The following is a 16,285-nucleotide window of genomic DNA, read 5'->3' on the forward strand; positions in this document are numbered from 1 at the left end:
AGAACACTAAAAATGGAAATGTTGAGATTGGTGGTGCACAACCTGAACCCTAAGCCCAGACTGTTGGTCTCCACCTGAAAAAACATCCACAAATCCAGCCTGAAACAGCTCGACAGCTGGAAATAAAAGAAACTCAGTTTTTTTTTTTTACGTGAGACTAGAAGGTGCAGAGCCTTGATTTACAGTCATGTTAGAAAATACACCCTCATCTGGTTTGATAGTTTTATGTTCCAGGGCGTAATCTTGATCATCTTGTTTTTAACCAGGTTCAAACTTAGCTTCAAATGGTGCAAAAACAAAATAATTTCCAAGCCGTCGTTTTTTATTCTTGGAAAATACTGCCAACATTTAAAGAATGGGAGTAAGAAACTAAGTACACCCCATGATTCAGAAGCTTGTAGGTCCACCTCTTCCTGTATGACCCAGTTTAGGGTCATAGTTTAGCTGTTGTCCTCATTTTTGATTCAGGAATCAAACCATGGAGAAGACGTCTCAATGGTCAAGGTGAAGGTTTTGCTTCCCATCCAGAAAGCTTTCTCAATTCAAAAACATCTGGATTAGTGTGGAGCTCCATGCTTTATAATACTGCCCAACAAAGGCCTTGTTTTGGCTTGGATAATATGCAATCTAGTTTTCGGTTCAATTCGCATGTTATCTAAGCCGTTACAAGGCCGTCTTCAAACTTCGGGAAAAAATAGTCTGGTTGTTTCGTTTTTTAACTTTTTTGGACTTCTTCTTCTGAGGTAAAATTACAAACCATGGTGAAGCCCAAGCCTCAGTCCTGCTTCTTTATCCTTTTATGCTGGAGAACCTTTGTTCTAGCATTTTTATCATAAAGCTTTCTCCTGAACTTTAACACAGTGGTCTTCAGCTCTGGTCCTGCATGTTTCAGGTGTTTCCTGCCTCTACACACCTGTATTAAATGAATGGCTGATCAACAGGCCTCTGGTGGAGCAGAGATGTCTAAAACATGCAGGAGGCCCTGAGGACCACGGTTGAAGAACCCTGCTTTAACGTGTGGTCTGGTCCATGTTTTTCTTGAGCATTGCATGCTCAGATTTTGGGGTAACTTTGCTGGCTGCTGTGCAGAAGCTGGATAATCCCTCTGAAAACGGCCTTACAGCCCCGCTCTGGCTGGTAAACCGGGCCTTAAAGATCACTGCTGTGTTTTTTCCAACCCCTGTGTGCTCCAGAGCTGCAACGTGACAAAAACTAGCTTCTTTGGAGGCGATGATCAGAAGTACATGGCTGCAACGTTTCAGCAGGGCTGGACTTTATTAATCGTGATCGATTCTGTGTTTTAAACAAGCTATCACTTCTGGACATTCTCTTAACCAAACTCACACCTGCAGCCCACAGATGATGAACTTACAAAGTCCCCGTGGTGCCATTCCGACACGTGCATTCCCCGGTCGCTTTATCGCACAATCCTCCGTTCTTGCACTTGCACCTCTGCTGACAGCGCTTGCCGAAGGTCCCCGCCGGACAGACGTCCTCGCAGAAGAGTCCGATGAACCCCGGAGGACACTGACAGGCCCCGCTCACCGGGTCACAGAGGGCTCCGTTCTCACACTTGCACTCCTGACCGCAGCCCGGACCCCAGTGCTTGGCATCGCATGCTGGAGCAGAAAAGGACAACAGTCAATCTCACATCTGTAGCTTCCTGAGCAATTTTATTATATAGCGCCAATTCATGAAACATGTCATCTCAAGGCACTTTACAAAATCAAATTCAATCATATTATACAGATTGGGTCAGATTATACAGATTGGTCAAAAATGTCCTATATAAGGAAACCAGTTGATTGCATCAAAGTCCCGACAAGCAGCATTCACTCCTGGGGAACCGTAGAGCTACAGGGAGAGTCGTCTGCATTGTCCATGGCTTTGCAGCAATCCCTCATACTGAGCATGCATGAAGCGACAGTGGGAAGAAAAACTCCCCATTAACGGGAAGGAAAACCTCCAGCAGAACCGGGCTCAGTATGAACGGTCATCTGCCTCGACCCACTGGGGCTCAGTGTTGTAGTCAAGTCACTATGCCTCGAGTCCGAGTCCAGGTTCGAGTCTCCAGTGTTCAAGTCCGAGTCAAGTCCAAGTCATTAAAAAAAATCTGAGTCGAGTCCGAGTCAAGTCCACTACTCATCCGAGTCAAGTCTGAGTCGAGTCCTTATTGATCAAGTCGTGTCTCCAAGTTCCGCACTAAAGTAAGCATAGCCTACATGTTTTTAAACTGAAAAAAAATCCACACTCCACCACATTGCACTAAACATTTAGATATTAAAATCATACACCAAATAATATTCAAAGACATATTAAAATTATAGCCTAATGATATAAAAAAAAGTTGAGTCTTTTTCTCAATTTCCGAGTCAGAATGATCTGAATGTAGGAGTCCGAGTCAAAGTTCGAGTCATCAGTGCTCAAGTCCAAGTCAAGTCACGAGTCTCTAAATTTAGCTAATGACTCGGACTCGAGTTCGAGTCTCGGACTCGAGTACTACAACACTGGTGGGGCTTAGAGAAGACAGAGCAGAGACACAGAAAGCTCAGAAGCTCACATTGACCCAGTAATTTGTTCTACATTAGCAGCAGAAACTGCTTTTGGTTCAAATACCAGTATTCAAAGTTTTAAAACTCTTCTTTCTAATTGCAACTCTGTGATTATTCTTCTGATTTTAAATGAAGAAACACAAGTTTTTCTTATCTTTGACTTTTTCTTATCTGCATCCACAGATTGCTCGGTCATTTAAATGTCTTACTGAGTCTCCTAAAAGGTGACCTCATGTCAGACAAGCATCAGGTTCGTTTCAGGAGCCACTGAGGGACGTAGCCTTTGCTTCCCTTGTTTCTACTCCCATGTCTGCCCCTTTAGCCCGGGGGTGTCAGGTTACCGACTGACAAACGTGAGATTTGAAGACAAGCTCCTTGCAGCGAGTATGGCAGAGGCCTGCTAGGCTCTGGAGGGGTTTGCCTGCATGCAGAGATTCACACAGGTTTTGGATTTCAGCTCATGATGAAAAGATCTCAGATTGGTCAGTGCTGCATACTTGGGATTTCTGTCCAATTACTTCGGCCGAGAACACATGATCTCCAGTAGCGCTGATGAAACCGATGGCAGGGCAGCAGAAATGACTCCCCAGATTTCATGCTGAATAAGCCTTTGTTATGTGAGCAACAGACATTTGACAGTCTGGGCCGCGGACGACTTGTTTTCACACACCTCCCCCACGCCTGCCAACACACCTTCTCGTCTGCAGCCACCATGCTGGACCATGACTTTTAGAAACAACACGATGAGCTCCGTGGATGATCCCTCTGAAAGTGGAGTAGAATGAAATTAGGCTTGAAGGGACGCGCCGCCGCGGCCTGCGGTGTTTATCGCACCAACGGGGAGGAGGACGCGGTGCCTCCTGCTGTTTATAAAGAGTCACAGCTTCAACGGTTCTGTGTGGGCACGGCGCAGAGGGTCGGCTGGACTGTGTCGGGTTGAGTAATGAGAATGTCAACTGGAGCATGTTTATGCAGACGTTCTGCAGATCGGTGGGGGTGATTCACTGAGGGGGTCTGCAGGACTGTAGGTACTGGCAAACCGCCACACAGAGATCCAGTGAGCGGAAAACATTTACCTGAACTGAACATACCACTCCAGCCCATTAATTCTGGACTTTTATGGGTTTATTTAAAGCAGCACTGTCTAACTTTTAGCCACTGGGGGCACTAGACCTGTAACTTCCAAGTTTAGCGCCCCTGAAGGCCACGAGCAGTATTGAAAATTAAACAGTCTCCCTCTGTGTTTTGGAATCTGATAGCAGATCAGTTTGGACCTGCCACATTCACCCCTCACTGCAAAAACGGAACTAAAAATAAGTTAATTTTTCTTGAAATTTGTGTATTTATACTTTATTTGAGCAGGTAAATAAAATAATCTGCCAATGGAATAAGATTTTTGCACTTAACAAATAGGAATAACTCATCTCTATCACCTTTTTTCAAGTGCATTATATCTAATTATCTTATTTTAGGGGTAAAGATACTCATTTCATTGGCAGATAATCTTATTTACCTGCTCAAATCAAGGACAAATGCACTAATTTCGAGAAAATATTAATTATTTTTAGTTTTGTTTTTGCAGTGTACATTAAATCCTACATCAGACAACCAAACGGGTAACTGTCATTTCTGTTTAGTTTAGTTGTTACTGCCTAGAATGGGTCATGTGATCTAGAGTGCTGCTCTAGGTCACATGACCCATTCGGCGATGAATCCGACCCTCTCAAGTAGCAAAGGCGAGTTTATGACAAGGACAGCCTGCATTGAGCATCCATATGTGCCAACTGCTGGTTATTGACCAGAAAAAATCCTTTAATATATCTCAAATTAAACTAATTCTTGGGTCAAAACTGACACACTGCTGCTACTTTAAGCTGTTCTTCTTCCACGGTGGAACAATAATGCAACACACAGCTGTGGGGATTTTAAGAAAGAGGAGCTGTGTGCACTTATGGTGGATTTTCTCTTACCCACACGAGGTCAAAATTTCACATACAGGCCTAAATATTTCCATGCACTAAAAATAGCAACTCAGTGTTTGGTTAAATGTTTCTTAGCAAGTTTTCTTTCAAGCACACACTTTTTGCAGCCTTTAACAAACGTCTGGCATCCTTCTGGTTTAATATTCAACCACTTTTCTTTGCAGAGTTGGTTGACTTAAAATCAAAATTGTAAAAACTTTTGGGGTCCTCTTCATTATCTCGTTCACTTAGTGTGATGCACTAGAACCAATGGAAGTGAAACAGCATCATGCTTCCACCACCATGCCCAACAGTTGGTACAATGCTCTTTAGTCTAGAAAGACCAGATTTACTAATGTGGCAAATCACTTAAATCGTTGTCCAAAGACTAAAACTGTTCTCCAGAAGGCGTTGGGTTCGCCCATCTGTGCAGCTGCAGCCTTCAGTCGAGCTTGAAGGTGTTGATTACCTCATCATGTTGGAGGTTGGTCTTCATTTCTACAAACGTAAAGCTGAACTAACATGTCTTATGTGAAATAAATCTGAAAATGGACCCACGGGGCATTTTGTAAGGATGGTCCACTCAGAATTAGTATGAAAACCTACAATGAGTCGTGTGTGTTAGGGCTGGCATCGCTTCAGATGAATCCGCTCCGATATGATGAAGACATTTATCTAAATATTGGTTTGGGGTTTGCTCCCTCCAGATTTCTGTGAAAGATCCTCGGTGCTGGTCGGGTTGTCTATGCGCCACTTCCAAGATTTCTGCCGTCTCAGTTTTCTCCATTCTCGTTTCCAACTCTTCTTTTATTGCTTACGGAGCAGCGCGCTCTGCGGCCACGTCCTGAATATTTACCATTTTAACGAGTAGTTAGTGTTCAGTATGAAAACATCAGGACCCTCTGCTCCTTCCCACAGCTGAAGAAGTCAACACACAGGCATCCAGGAAGCGCCGGCTCATATTTGGCCAAAAAGTGCTTCGGTTACAGAGGAGTCGAGGAAAAATGGGGAAGGAGGAGAGAAAAACAGCAGAGAGATGAGGAGCAGAAAGAAAGACAGCTTAAGTGAGGGTTTGGAAGGCGGTGTAAGAGGAGACGTGCAGGAGAAGCAGAGTGGGGTCACATTTTCCATTTCCCTTCCCATCCTCCCGCTGTCAAGGCATCGGCCGCTACACGCTGAAGCTAATTTGAGAGCTCTGCAAAAATAATGAGGGGGAAAAAAAACAAAGAAGGGAGGAGGGCTGTGTACTATTGACCCAGCTGACTGAGGAGAAAAGGTAGTGGAAAACTTCATTTCCAGGAGGGAAACATCATCCCGCGGAAAATGTGGCTCTGGGTTTGCTCTTTGCGATTTAGGGCAGAAGAAGTGAAGAACTGCTACGCAATCATTCTGCTGCCTTCGGGTCAACATTACGGCTTATCAAAAAGTCATTGTTTTTTTTTGTTTTTTTAGAGAAAACTGCCAAGATTTTTGTAGAAATAGGCCAACTTTTTACAGTGGAAGGGTGAATGAAAGAAGCGTTGCTTTGTGAGCTATTAAACCGTTTCCTGGACTGAGACCATGTTGATTCATTGCTGCACTTGCATGCCGTCATGCTGCCTCGCTGTTTCCACTGCAAAAGCCTCCTGTGCTACGAAGTGATGGAGGCAATAAGAAGTAACCACTTGTCATTTCCTGTTCTTTGCATTAGTTCTGGACTGTAAAAAGTTTTTTTTTTCTGCAGCGAGGAGAAAAATCAAACATCTGAGTGAGGAAATGTGTCTAAGAGGAAACCAGCAGATTCTTACAGCTTGAACAATCGTCGCCTCGCCATCCTTTCTCACACTGGCAGCGGTCCGGGGCGACACAGCGACCGTGGACGCACTCCTTGGTGCAGTGGGCTGTTAATGAGAAGGACAAACACCTTTAAAATGAGAAAGTCATTTTAAAACGCACCTATCAAAGTCTAACATGATGTAAATACATTTCTAAGCATGTGAAGATTTCAAAGTTGCCAGGAGACAAATTATTAAAACCCGCAGAAACCGTGGCAAGTTCAGGAGTCTGCAACCTTTGCAACCTGAACAGAAAAATCCTTTATTGTCCCTCAGTGGGGAAATTCAGGTAATTGGAAGAAAAGAGACATTTAGCCCTTAGTCCAGCTAAATAAAAATCGTTAAGTCTCTTTAATGTTACACAAGCTCTTAAAAAGATGACAGTGTTTAAATTGTCATAAATTGTTGTAATTCTATTTTACTTCTAATTTTAGATTTTAAATAAAAAAAAATACTTTTGAAAAAGAGGATGGATACTTGTTTTATTGGATATCTGTGAAAAATTATGTAAAAAAAAAAAAGCACAAATTTTCCATTCAAAATGACAAGAAAAATAGATCTAAAACGGTATTACTGGTACCATTAGTGTATTTATGTTGTGGGGATTCAATGATATTGTTGAATGAAAAAAAATGCTAAAATCTGCATTTATTTGAACTGCATTTAAAACTTGAGTTGGTTCTGTCTGGTTTTTATAGCCAAAGTTATAAGAGCCGTTGCAGAAGGTCCAGAGAGACGTTTGCGGGGGCCGTAGGTTGCTGACTCCTGGTGCAGAGGTGGGTGGAGTAGCTAAAAATTGTACTTATGTACAAGTAGCACTACTTCAACATATTTTTACTCAAGTAAAAGTAAAAAGTAGTCAGCCAAGAAATTACTCAAGAGTAAAAGAGTATTCAGTTAGAAGGCTACTCAAGTACTGAGTCACTAATCATAACAGCTGTTGATTTAATATTTAGAATATGATATAATCGGACAGAGAAAAATATAAGGTTATGTGTAAATTCTGGTATTTTAAAGACGAAAATGAAAAGATATACAAAGAATAACATAATTAAAGTTGAAAGTTTATATATATATATATATATATATATATATATATATATATATATATATATATATATATATATATATATATATATATATATATATATATATATATATATATATATATATATATATATATATACATACACACACAGTATGTTAGAACAGTGTAAATGACAATATCAGGTAGAAAATAACATTATAAATAATAAAGCTAGTGAACAAATTATAAGTCTTGCTTTAACACAAACTCCAGGTTTTTGTCTCTCTGATGCATTTTTGGTTAAAACAAGTTTGTTATTTATTCATGTAGATACAGGAGGAGTAGCCAGAAACTTTACTCAAGTAAAAGTAGCGATACTTGAGAAATAATATGACTGAAGTAAAAGTAAAAAGTACAGTGCAGGAAAACTACTCCTAGAAGTAAATTGTGTTAAAAAAAAATCATTCAAATAAATGTAACTGAGTAAATGTAACTAGTTATACCCACCTCTGCCCCTGATCTAGTTAATAACAGTTATCTAAATGGCCAATTCATATTGTCCCACTAATAAATCCAGACAGCTATTAAGAAACTATTAAATCCCACTACTGGTGAAAGACAGGTCTCAAAACAACCACATTAGCTTATTTTATTAACCCCCCCCCCCCACCCACACACACACACACACACACACACACACACACACATTGTTCCGTGCTAACTTAATAACTTCCAGTGTGGATATTTGACCTGGAAAAAAACAAACTAATAAGGTTCATGCCTGTGAGAGTTGCTGCTCTTTCAACAGCAGCTCTTCTCTGCTTTTACATATTTTCTGAATAAATATCTCAGAATGATAAATCTTCTGTATTTCTTTTCTTAAATTTGCATTTTTTTTTTCTGACAGACCTCCCTTTGTTTTTAAAGTTTTAACATTTCTTCATGACGCCCAGTTCCAGTGAAAATCCTGTTCTGGTTCAGAAAACTCAAGTCATGATGGTGTGACTTGCCTCCAAACCTCCAACCTGCCCCACACCATTATTTTGGTTCATTTGAATTGGTGTTTTTGTCTTCCTTGCTAATTTATTTGTTTTAAATATTCAGTTTATTCATTTGTGTTCAGGCCCAGATGTTCAGGCGGATCTGAGTGATGCTTTACGTCACCAGCTGTGAACACAAAGTGTGGTGCAGTTGTGGTTTGGTAACGTGGCTAAAGCAGCTCCAGACAGAACAATGAATATAATAAAAAAACATACATCACTGGGAAAATAAAGCTGCCAAACAGAAAATACAGTCCTGCCTGTTTCACGAGTTCAGCTACCATAATAAATATTAAAAGCAACATATTGTTTTAATTTTACTCATATCTGCCAGGTGTGGCATTAACTGAAGGTGCTTTGCATGCGTAGTGAGAAAATGACTAAACATTCCCTGTATGTAATGTTATTTTACTTTCAAATTGATTGATTATCATGCACAGTGAATAATGTTGAGTCAGGCTGCTGCTGCGGATCTTAAATTCATTTTAAGAGCTGTTAGTTTGCTCATGAAACACAGAAATAAGCAGTTTTTTTTTTCAAAGCAAAATGGTTATTTTGATGAGGAAACGATGTGCACTACCACTCCTTACCACTAGAGGCTGCTTATAAATCATTGAAGTTGACATGCAATAGATCCTGGTTCAAAGATTGTAAATGTTTGTCAACACAAGCTGCACGGAATTTTTTTTTACGAGAGCATCAACTCAATTAATTACAGCATAATAACACACATGGATAAAGGTATTGCTTTGTTGCATATGTGTGGAATTGGGAGGTGAAACTGTGGCATGATGACTTCAGGTGACATAAATAGTCAAATTTCATATATTACGTCACCATAGTCAAAGACAAAAAAAGGATAGACCTTCTTTTAACTGTGCTTTAGGAATAAAGCTGATTGAAAGCTGCTTGTTTCAGGTCAACAGAAAACACACATAAGTCTGTTGTTTTCTGGATAGATCATTTGACTTTGGAAGATGAAATGATGCAGATCGTTTTCTCAGAACGACATGAAATCTTTATGTATTCTGTCTGATGAACTGAGCAAATCCCAAAAATATTTGTTAACAAAACACAGACCTTGTCGGTTCTCTTATTTAGAAGCAGAAAATTGTTGCCTGCTGAGCTAATCAAATAACTCGGGTTGTTTTTTCCCCTCGATTTTGTCTTTTCTGCCTCAGATTTCGTCTTTTCTCTGTCAGATTTCAGTGGGACGTGAATAAATCCGCATCTTGTCTCTCTCTTTAGTGTGTTTTTGTAAATCTGAAGCCCTTTGTGAATGAAGCAGATCACTAAAACAAAACTCTATTCATCTAAATGTTTCCCACCTCTTCAGATTGTGAGCTGCCAGCAGGACAGCTGGGCTCAGGCTTTCAGCAGAAAGCAAGCATTGGGATGCAGCTCCTGCAGCTTCCACATAAACAGCTCTTTCTCTTATTCAAACAGGCATTTATGACGGAGGATAATTATTTACCACACATCCCTAGATGTTTTCTCTTTTTTTTTTTGCAGAACTCATCGTTCAAACACTAAACAGCAATTTCCCTGATTATTTTCTCCTCTTTACTGGACAGCGTGTGGAAACATGACAGAGCTCTGGGGATCTGACGTGTCCTCAAATCCAAGAAGAAAGTATGATTACATGTAATTAGGCATGTTTGCAATAATTAAAAACGCAGCTCTGTGCAGAAAGAAGCCTCACAGAAAAGATGACATGTTGGAGGGAGAAATTACAAACTGAAAACGGCGATCAGCGGGCTCCCTCTTGGCTTCTCATTGAAATCAAAAGCTTTTATATTTGACGACAAAAGAAAACACAAAGTCAGCGAGGCGGCACGGAAAGGAGCTGCTGCTGTTTGAGGGGGTTTGTAGCCGAGACCATAAATGCATATCATCTCTGCTGAACGACAAGCATTTATCTTCAGGATGCCAGGTTTTCCACTACAGACGGCTGAAACCTTGTCATTACCATCCAGCGTCTCTGAAATCAGCCAGAGATGTTTGCACACAAAGCTGGTGAGCAACGTAAGGTTTCCCATTATTTATCTACGTCGCTGCTGGAAGTCAGCAGAAACAGTCCGTGAGGAAACGGCTCTGTTTTGTCTGTAAGAAGTTTAAAGCCAAAAGCTTTGAGCGTCTCTCAGAGCTCTGCTCAAATCCATCATCTAAACAACGAGGGAGGAGGGACCACCTGCAGATCTACCAGGACATGGACGTCCACCCAGGCTGCACAAGCAGAGCATTAATCAGAGAAGCAGCCAAGAGGGCCACGATAGGTCTGGAGGAGCTGCAGAGATCCGCGGCTCAGGCTCTTTTCAGAAAGCATGCACGGTGGTGGCAGCATCATGCTGTGGAAATAGAGAAGCTTCTGTTGAGCAATTGGGCCTCTAAAAGGTTTTCTTTCAGGACAACCCTGAAATAAATCTGCAGACGACTGGGGCAGAGCTCGGCCTTCCAGCCAAGAACGGTCCCGTGTTTGAACGGCCTAGTCAAAGTCCAGAGCTGTTAAGAATGTGTGCTGAGCCGTGCCAACGATAACACCTGCTATAAAAAATATCACACAAATATCGCTTCATACTAATGCTCACAGTCTTCATCTATTCTAACTGAGCTTCATTAATTATGCAAAGAGGAACAGGCAAACGTTTCCGTCCCCAGAAGATCTACTGCTGTGGTTGAAGCAAAGCGGGATTTTATCAACTCCGGGGGTGTAAACCTAAGAGCACGCCATGCTTTTCTTTGCATTATATAATTTTGTACTACTTTGTGTTGGTCTACCATATAAAACCACTGTAGTTTATGGTTTTAACACGACAAACGATGAAAAATGTCAAAGGGTGAAAATACATTTGTGAGGGACTGTATAGCTAAATGTAACTAAGTACAAACTGTTTAGAAAAGCCTTAATTTATCAGAAAAGATCGACTTAATTAAACATATTTTTTTTATGTTTAATTAATTTAATTTTTTATGGGTTTCATAAAAAAAACATTTTTAGTGTTATTTTGGGAATTTAAATAAGACAAACGACTTTGTTGTGACTTTACTGTAATATCTCCTTGTTTCCACAAGGTGGTGGTAATTCACCAAGTTGTTTGTCCACTTCTTAGAATTAAAGACTTTATTGTCATTGTGTATGCACAGAGCAGTGTTGTAGTCAAGTCACTATGCCTCGAGTCCGAGTCCAGGTTCGAGTCTCCAGTGTTCAAGTCCGAGTCAAGTCCAAGTCATTAAAAAAAATCTGAGTCGAGTCCGAGTCGAGTCACTATTGATCAAGTCGAGTCCAAGTTCCGCACTAAAGTAAGCATAGCCTACATGTTTTTAAACTAAAAAAAAAAAACACACTCCACCACATTGCACTAATAATTTAGATATTAAAATCATGCACCAAATAATATTCTAATGACATATTCAAATTATAGCCTAATGATATAAAAAAAAGTCGAGTCTTTTTCTCAATTTTCGAGTCAGAACGATCTGAATGTAGGAGTTCGAGTCCAAGTTCGAGTCATCAGTGCTCAAGTCCAAGTTCGAGTCACGAGTCTCTAAATTTAGCTAATGACTCGGACTCGAGTTCGAGTCTCGGACTCGAGTACTACAACACTGGCACAGAGTGCAAAAAATGTAATGAGATTGTAATTGAAATAAAATGACATTACAATATAGAGTGCAGCAGTGATAAGAATGTACAGTGCAGGAGAAAAGTAGATTTTTTAAAGTGTTCAGAAGAATATTGAACCATGTTTATAGTGCAAAGATAATGGTGCAAAAAGGCATTCATTTGAAAAGTTAAAAATATTAATGGTGCAAAAATGCAGTAAACTACGTAGGTTAGCTCAAACAAGGCATGCTGCCTCGCTGCAGGAGTCAATATGAGATGCCAAGAAGGAAACTTGGTTCCAGCTGAAAAGTTATTTACAGAATTGGAGACTGGAATAAAAATTCACCCAGATTTCAATAAGAAATGTTTGCACTTTGAACTCAGATGACCATAGATCACTAAAACTAAATTTTTTAAGCAGCTGTGATTTAATGATTGATAACTGGCTCGGTGTTGCTCATTTTGTCTTTCACAAAATTAGGAAATGATTACAACCACTTGAAAAAAATTCATCTTTATCAAGGTGAACCAGACATATTTAAGAAATGTCTTCTCTACACGGAGATATTCAGATTTATAATAACTACAGTTTCATGGCTTAAATTATATTTTACATTATTTTGAATTATATATAGAATTTACTATTTACAAACTGCAAACAAGTGTCATTTAAAAGATCTAAATGCTGAACTGTAACCAAATAATGTTTTAGGATTTTGTGGCTCCCTCTTATGTTTTTTAAGCACCTTTAATCTGTATAAAATCTCTTTTAAAAAGTCTGTGGGCACCCTGGGCCCCTCTTTGGCTGTGGCCCTGGACAACAACATGCCCACTGATGCAATAAATCATCTATCTAAGTATTTTAATCTGAGTTTTGCAAGAGGCGGACATCCACTTCTTAAAGGATGCTTAGCTGACAAAAGTTGGGGGATTTATGCGCAAAGAAAGCAAAACATACTTGATATATTTTAGTTTAAGTTTCTGAAGCTTTGGTGGAAATCAAACCTATAATTAGAGTTTTTCATGTCCCCCAAAGTACTCAGATTCACAGTGGAAAAAAAGAAACAGCTTTCTATGAAAATGAGCTGTTTCAGTGAAAAACCACAACACCCAGGAGCCGTTCGCTGCTACAGTTAATTACTGCAGAGCTGAGGATTTTCCAGCAGCTTCATCGACACCCAGACTCAGGTTTGATAGATTTCACTGTAATGCATCGTATCTATTGACGGGAGAATCAGAGAACTTGCTCTGTGATGCCAGTTTAAGGCCGTCAATGAAAAATGTTCACATTCATATTTTCAAAGCCTTCTGGGAAGCAGTCCTGGAGGGGGAACCTGATCACATGGCTGCAGAGCAAAAACAAACTGCTCCTCCCTGACATGAGAAATATTTACAACAGCTGAAAATAATTGCTCATAGTTTGTACAGAGTCAGTGTTACTTTTTGGAATGTTTTTAGTCATTAAACTAACAGCCTCTGACATTTAATAGGGTTATGTCCTAAAACAATATTCCAAGCTGCAGAAGAAAAGGATGTCCACCTAAACCAGGCGCCTGAAACCTGTGGCTCTTTACACCTTCAGTTTTGGCTCTTAAAAAAAAATCGGTCAATGTTTCTAAATGTAAAGGTAATTTAAAATTGCTAGCTTTAGGATGCATTTAGTTCTGCAATATGTGCATAACATTTCCAGAAAGAATGAAACTAATGGTGTATAGAATATTGTATTATAGCTAAATGAAGTATCTTTTTGTCAATAGATTGCAAACGACTTGCTTTTTCATCATTTGGATGCCACTTGCTATAAAAATCAAATGTCTAATGGAAGAAAATTTATTAAACCTCGATATAAAAATACTGTTGGTTTAAATAATAAAATGTTGATCTTTAATAAAAAAACATGTAAACAAATTTCCTATAATATACTATAAAAACAAGCTCTTGTTTCAAAGAGATGTGTAACTTTTGTGGCTCTAAACAATATTTGTTTAGCAAAAATGGCTCTGTGGGTTGTAAAGGTTACTGACCCCTGACCTAAACTGACAGGCTGGAAGAGCATTAATCCCCTCCCCTCTCCATGAGCCCAGTCTGAGATTGAGTGGTGAAAAACGGGTCATACTTTAACAAAGTCATGAGTTGATCAAAGAAAAAAAGGTTGAAAAAAAAATTGCAAAAATAACTTTTTTTCTATTGTTGTAGACAAAAATGTAGCAAAGCATAATTTCACATGCAGTTTGTCTCTAAAGCAACAGTAAACCTCTTTGAACAAATGAGAAACATGAAAAATGTTGAACGTAAAAGCAACAAAGACATGAGAATTCATCCCATGTTTAGCCTGTTACATCCATCATAATTAAAAAAAATGATTTACTCTAAACAGCAGCATTAAAGTCTGTTAGTCTAAAATAATTTGCGGAGGTTCTGCAGGTTTGAGGATCGTTGGTTTTAATGAGCTCCTCCTCATGAATCTTCATCAGGAAAACAAAACTTCTCATGATCAAATTGTTCAGTTTCCTCTGGAATGTCAGACAGTAATGATGTTTTAGGGGTTTTCATCAAGTAAATACATGTGAAAATGTTAAAAGTATAATACAGTTTGTTAAGTATTAGCCTAAGATCACTTTATTGGATGAGTCCTGATTTTGTATTGCACTCTCCATTGTTGCATTTTATTCATTGTGCATTACATGTTTTAACATTTTAATCCCACTTAAAATATTTTTTTTTTGTTAATTTTCCTCCTTCTTTGGAAGTAGATGAACCATTGTTGATACAAAATTAGTTTACTATTTTTTTCAGGATTTTAACTTCTCCTGCATTAATATTGAGACGTTGTTTTGGAAATAAAGAGAAAAACACTGCAAATCCTGTATTATTGTTCATTTCCACATGGGGGGCAGCACACTACATTTGTGCTCAGGGCCCCCAAAGAGCTAGCACCGCCCCTGATCTTACAGAGGCGTTTGTGCAGCAGCAGGTTCCCTGTTGGAGGCGCTAATGAGTCCGACCTCCATTTTCTTGTCTTGTGTTCAGGGCTAACATTCAACTTTTCTCCATTTCAGGTCCTCTTGGAACCAGGTAAACATTTTATCCGCTTATCCTCGCTCATGCAAAGCGCCTACATCCACTTGATTCCATGGGAAGCGTTGTGCGCAAAGGCAATGGGTTTCTTATGAGACGATTTTTTTCTTAAAATCAACAAATAGGCTGTAAACTGTGGAGAGGTCGGCGTGAGAAAGGGAAGCTGGTCAGATGATGGAAAGATAAATGGAAGAACGCCTGTTCAGAAGGTTCACCTTCTAACAAAAAACATTCATGAAGAATGGCCTAGTCAAAGACCAGCATGTAATCTAACTGTAATTCTGTGGCAGCATTCAGAAACTGAAGCTTTTTATTCAACCAGACAGAGTCGGAGCTATTTTAAAAGGAAGAGGCCAACATTTTCGTCCTGTGGACCCCAACCAGAGGACCTGCAGCTGGACCTGCAGCAGAACATTGACTTAATGGACCCGGTTCTAAATGTTAACAGCTACGCATGCCTCGCCTTTCACTTCACAATGATGCACTGCTGCACAAGCACATCTGTCGCTCTTTCACCTAAAATCTCAATAAAATGCCCTGAAGTTTGTGGTTGCAACCTGAAAAAAAGGAAAACTTCAAGGCCTGTAAATACTTTTTGTTTGTGCAAAATGAACTTTATATCTTAGCTAGAGGTAATGTCAGACATTGCCGGGGTCAGATGTGTAAAACAGGTTAGGTCTGTGAGTTCCTTGCTATTCATATGCTTAAAGAAGAAGTGACACAACCTTTTGCAGCTGTTGTGTGTGTTGCATAAAGAAGAATATTTTTTCTTTTCTGCAGCCACTTACGGACACAGGCCTCCCCGCTCTCGTAGTAGCCTGGGCAGCAGCAGTATCTCCTGCGGTACATGGCCTTCACCGCCTGCCTGTAGGCCGTTTTGTAGGTGATCCTGAAAGATTCCCACGGTCAGACAGGATGCTTCCACGTAAAGAACAAACCACAGAGACAGGCGGGGAGTCCAAACCTGTGACGAGTGCATCTGTAGGACGTCCGGGGGTCCGAGCACGGCTCCTCCGTCACGTGGTCATACGGGTGGGAGTAGGACTCCTTCACTGAGGTGGTGTAGCTGAAAAGCAGGATAACAAGCAGAAAATGGGCTTAAATGAACAGTCAGGGTTGAGTGAAGAGCAGGAAAGATGTTTCTGTGGGACTTTAGATCGGTCTACCCTCAGCCCTCTGTGCCGTTTTTCCTAAAATGTTCAAAGTGGTGAA

The 16,285-nt window shown here is 40.0% G+C and overlaps 1 protein-coding gene across 1 annotated transcript in view; it reads right to left on the bottom strand.

Annotated features, from left to right (window-relative positions):
• The window catches only part of pear1 (platelet endothelial aggregation receptor 1), a 68,663-nt gene that overhangs the window by 14,534 nt on the left and 37,844 nt on the right, over positions 1 to 16,285 (bottom strand). The window contains exons 3-6 of the mRNA XM_036135481.1: positions 16,038 to 16,139; positions 15,862 to 15,962; positions 6,301 to 6,393; positions 1,373 to 1,619 (exon numbers count right to left, since the gene is read on the bottom strand). Of these exons, the coding sequence (XP_035991374.1) occupies positions 1,373 to 1,619; positions 6,301 to 6,393; positions 15,862 to 15,962; positions 16,038 to 16,139 (543 nt within the window). The remainder of the gene's footprint in view (positions 1 to 1,372; positions 1,620 to 6,300; positions 6,394 to 15,861; positions 15,963 to 16,037; positions 16,140 to 16,285) is intronic.

Source organism: Fundulus heteroclitus, chromosome 3 (assembly GCF_011125445.2).
Source record: "Fundulus heteroclitus isolate FHET01 chromosome 3, MU-UCD_Fhet_4.1, whole genome shotgun sequence".
Lineage (NCBI taxonomy): Eukaryota > Metazoa > Chordata > Actinopteri > Cyprinodontiformes > Fundulidae > Fundulus > Fundulus heteroclitus.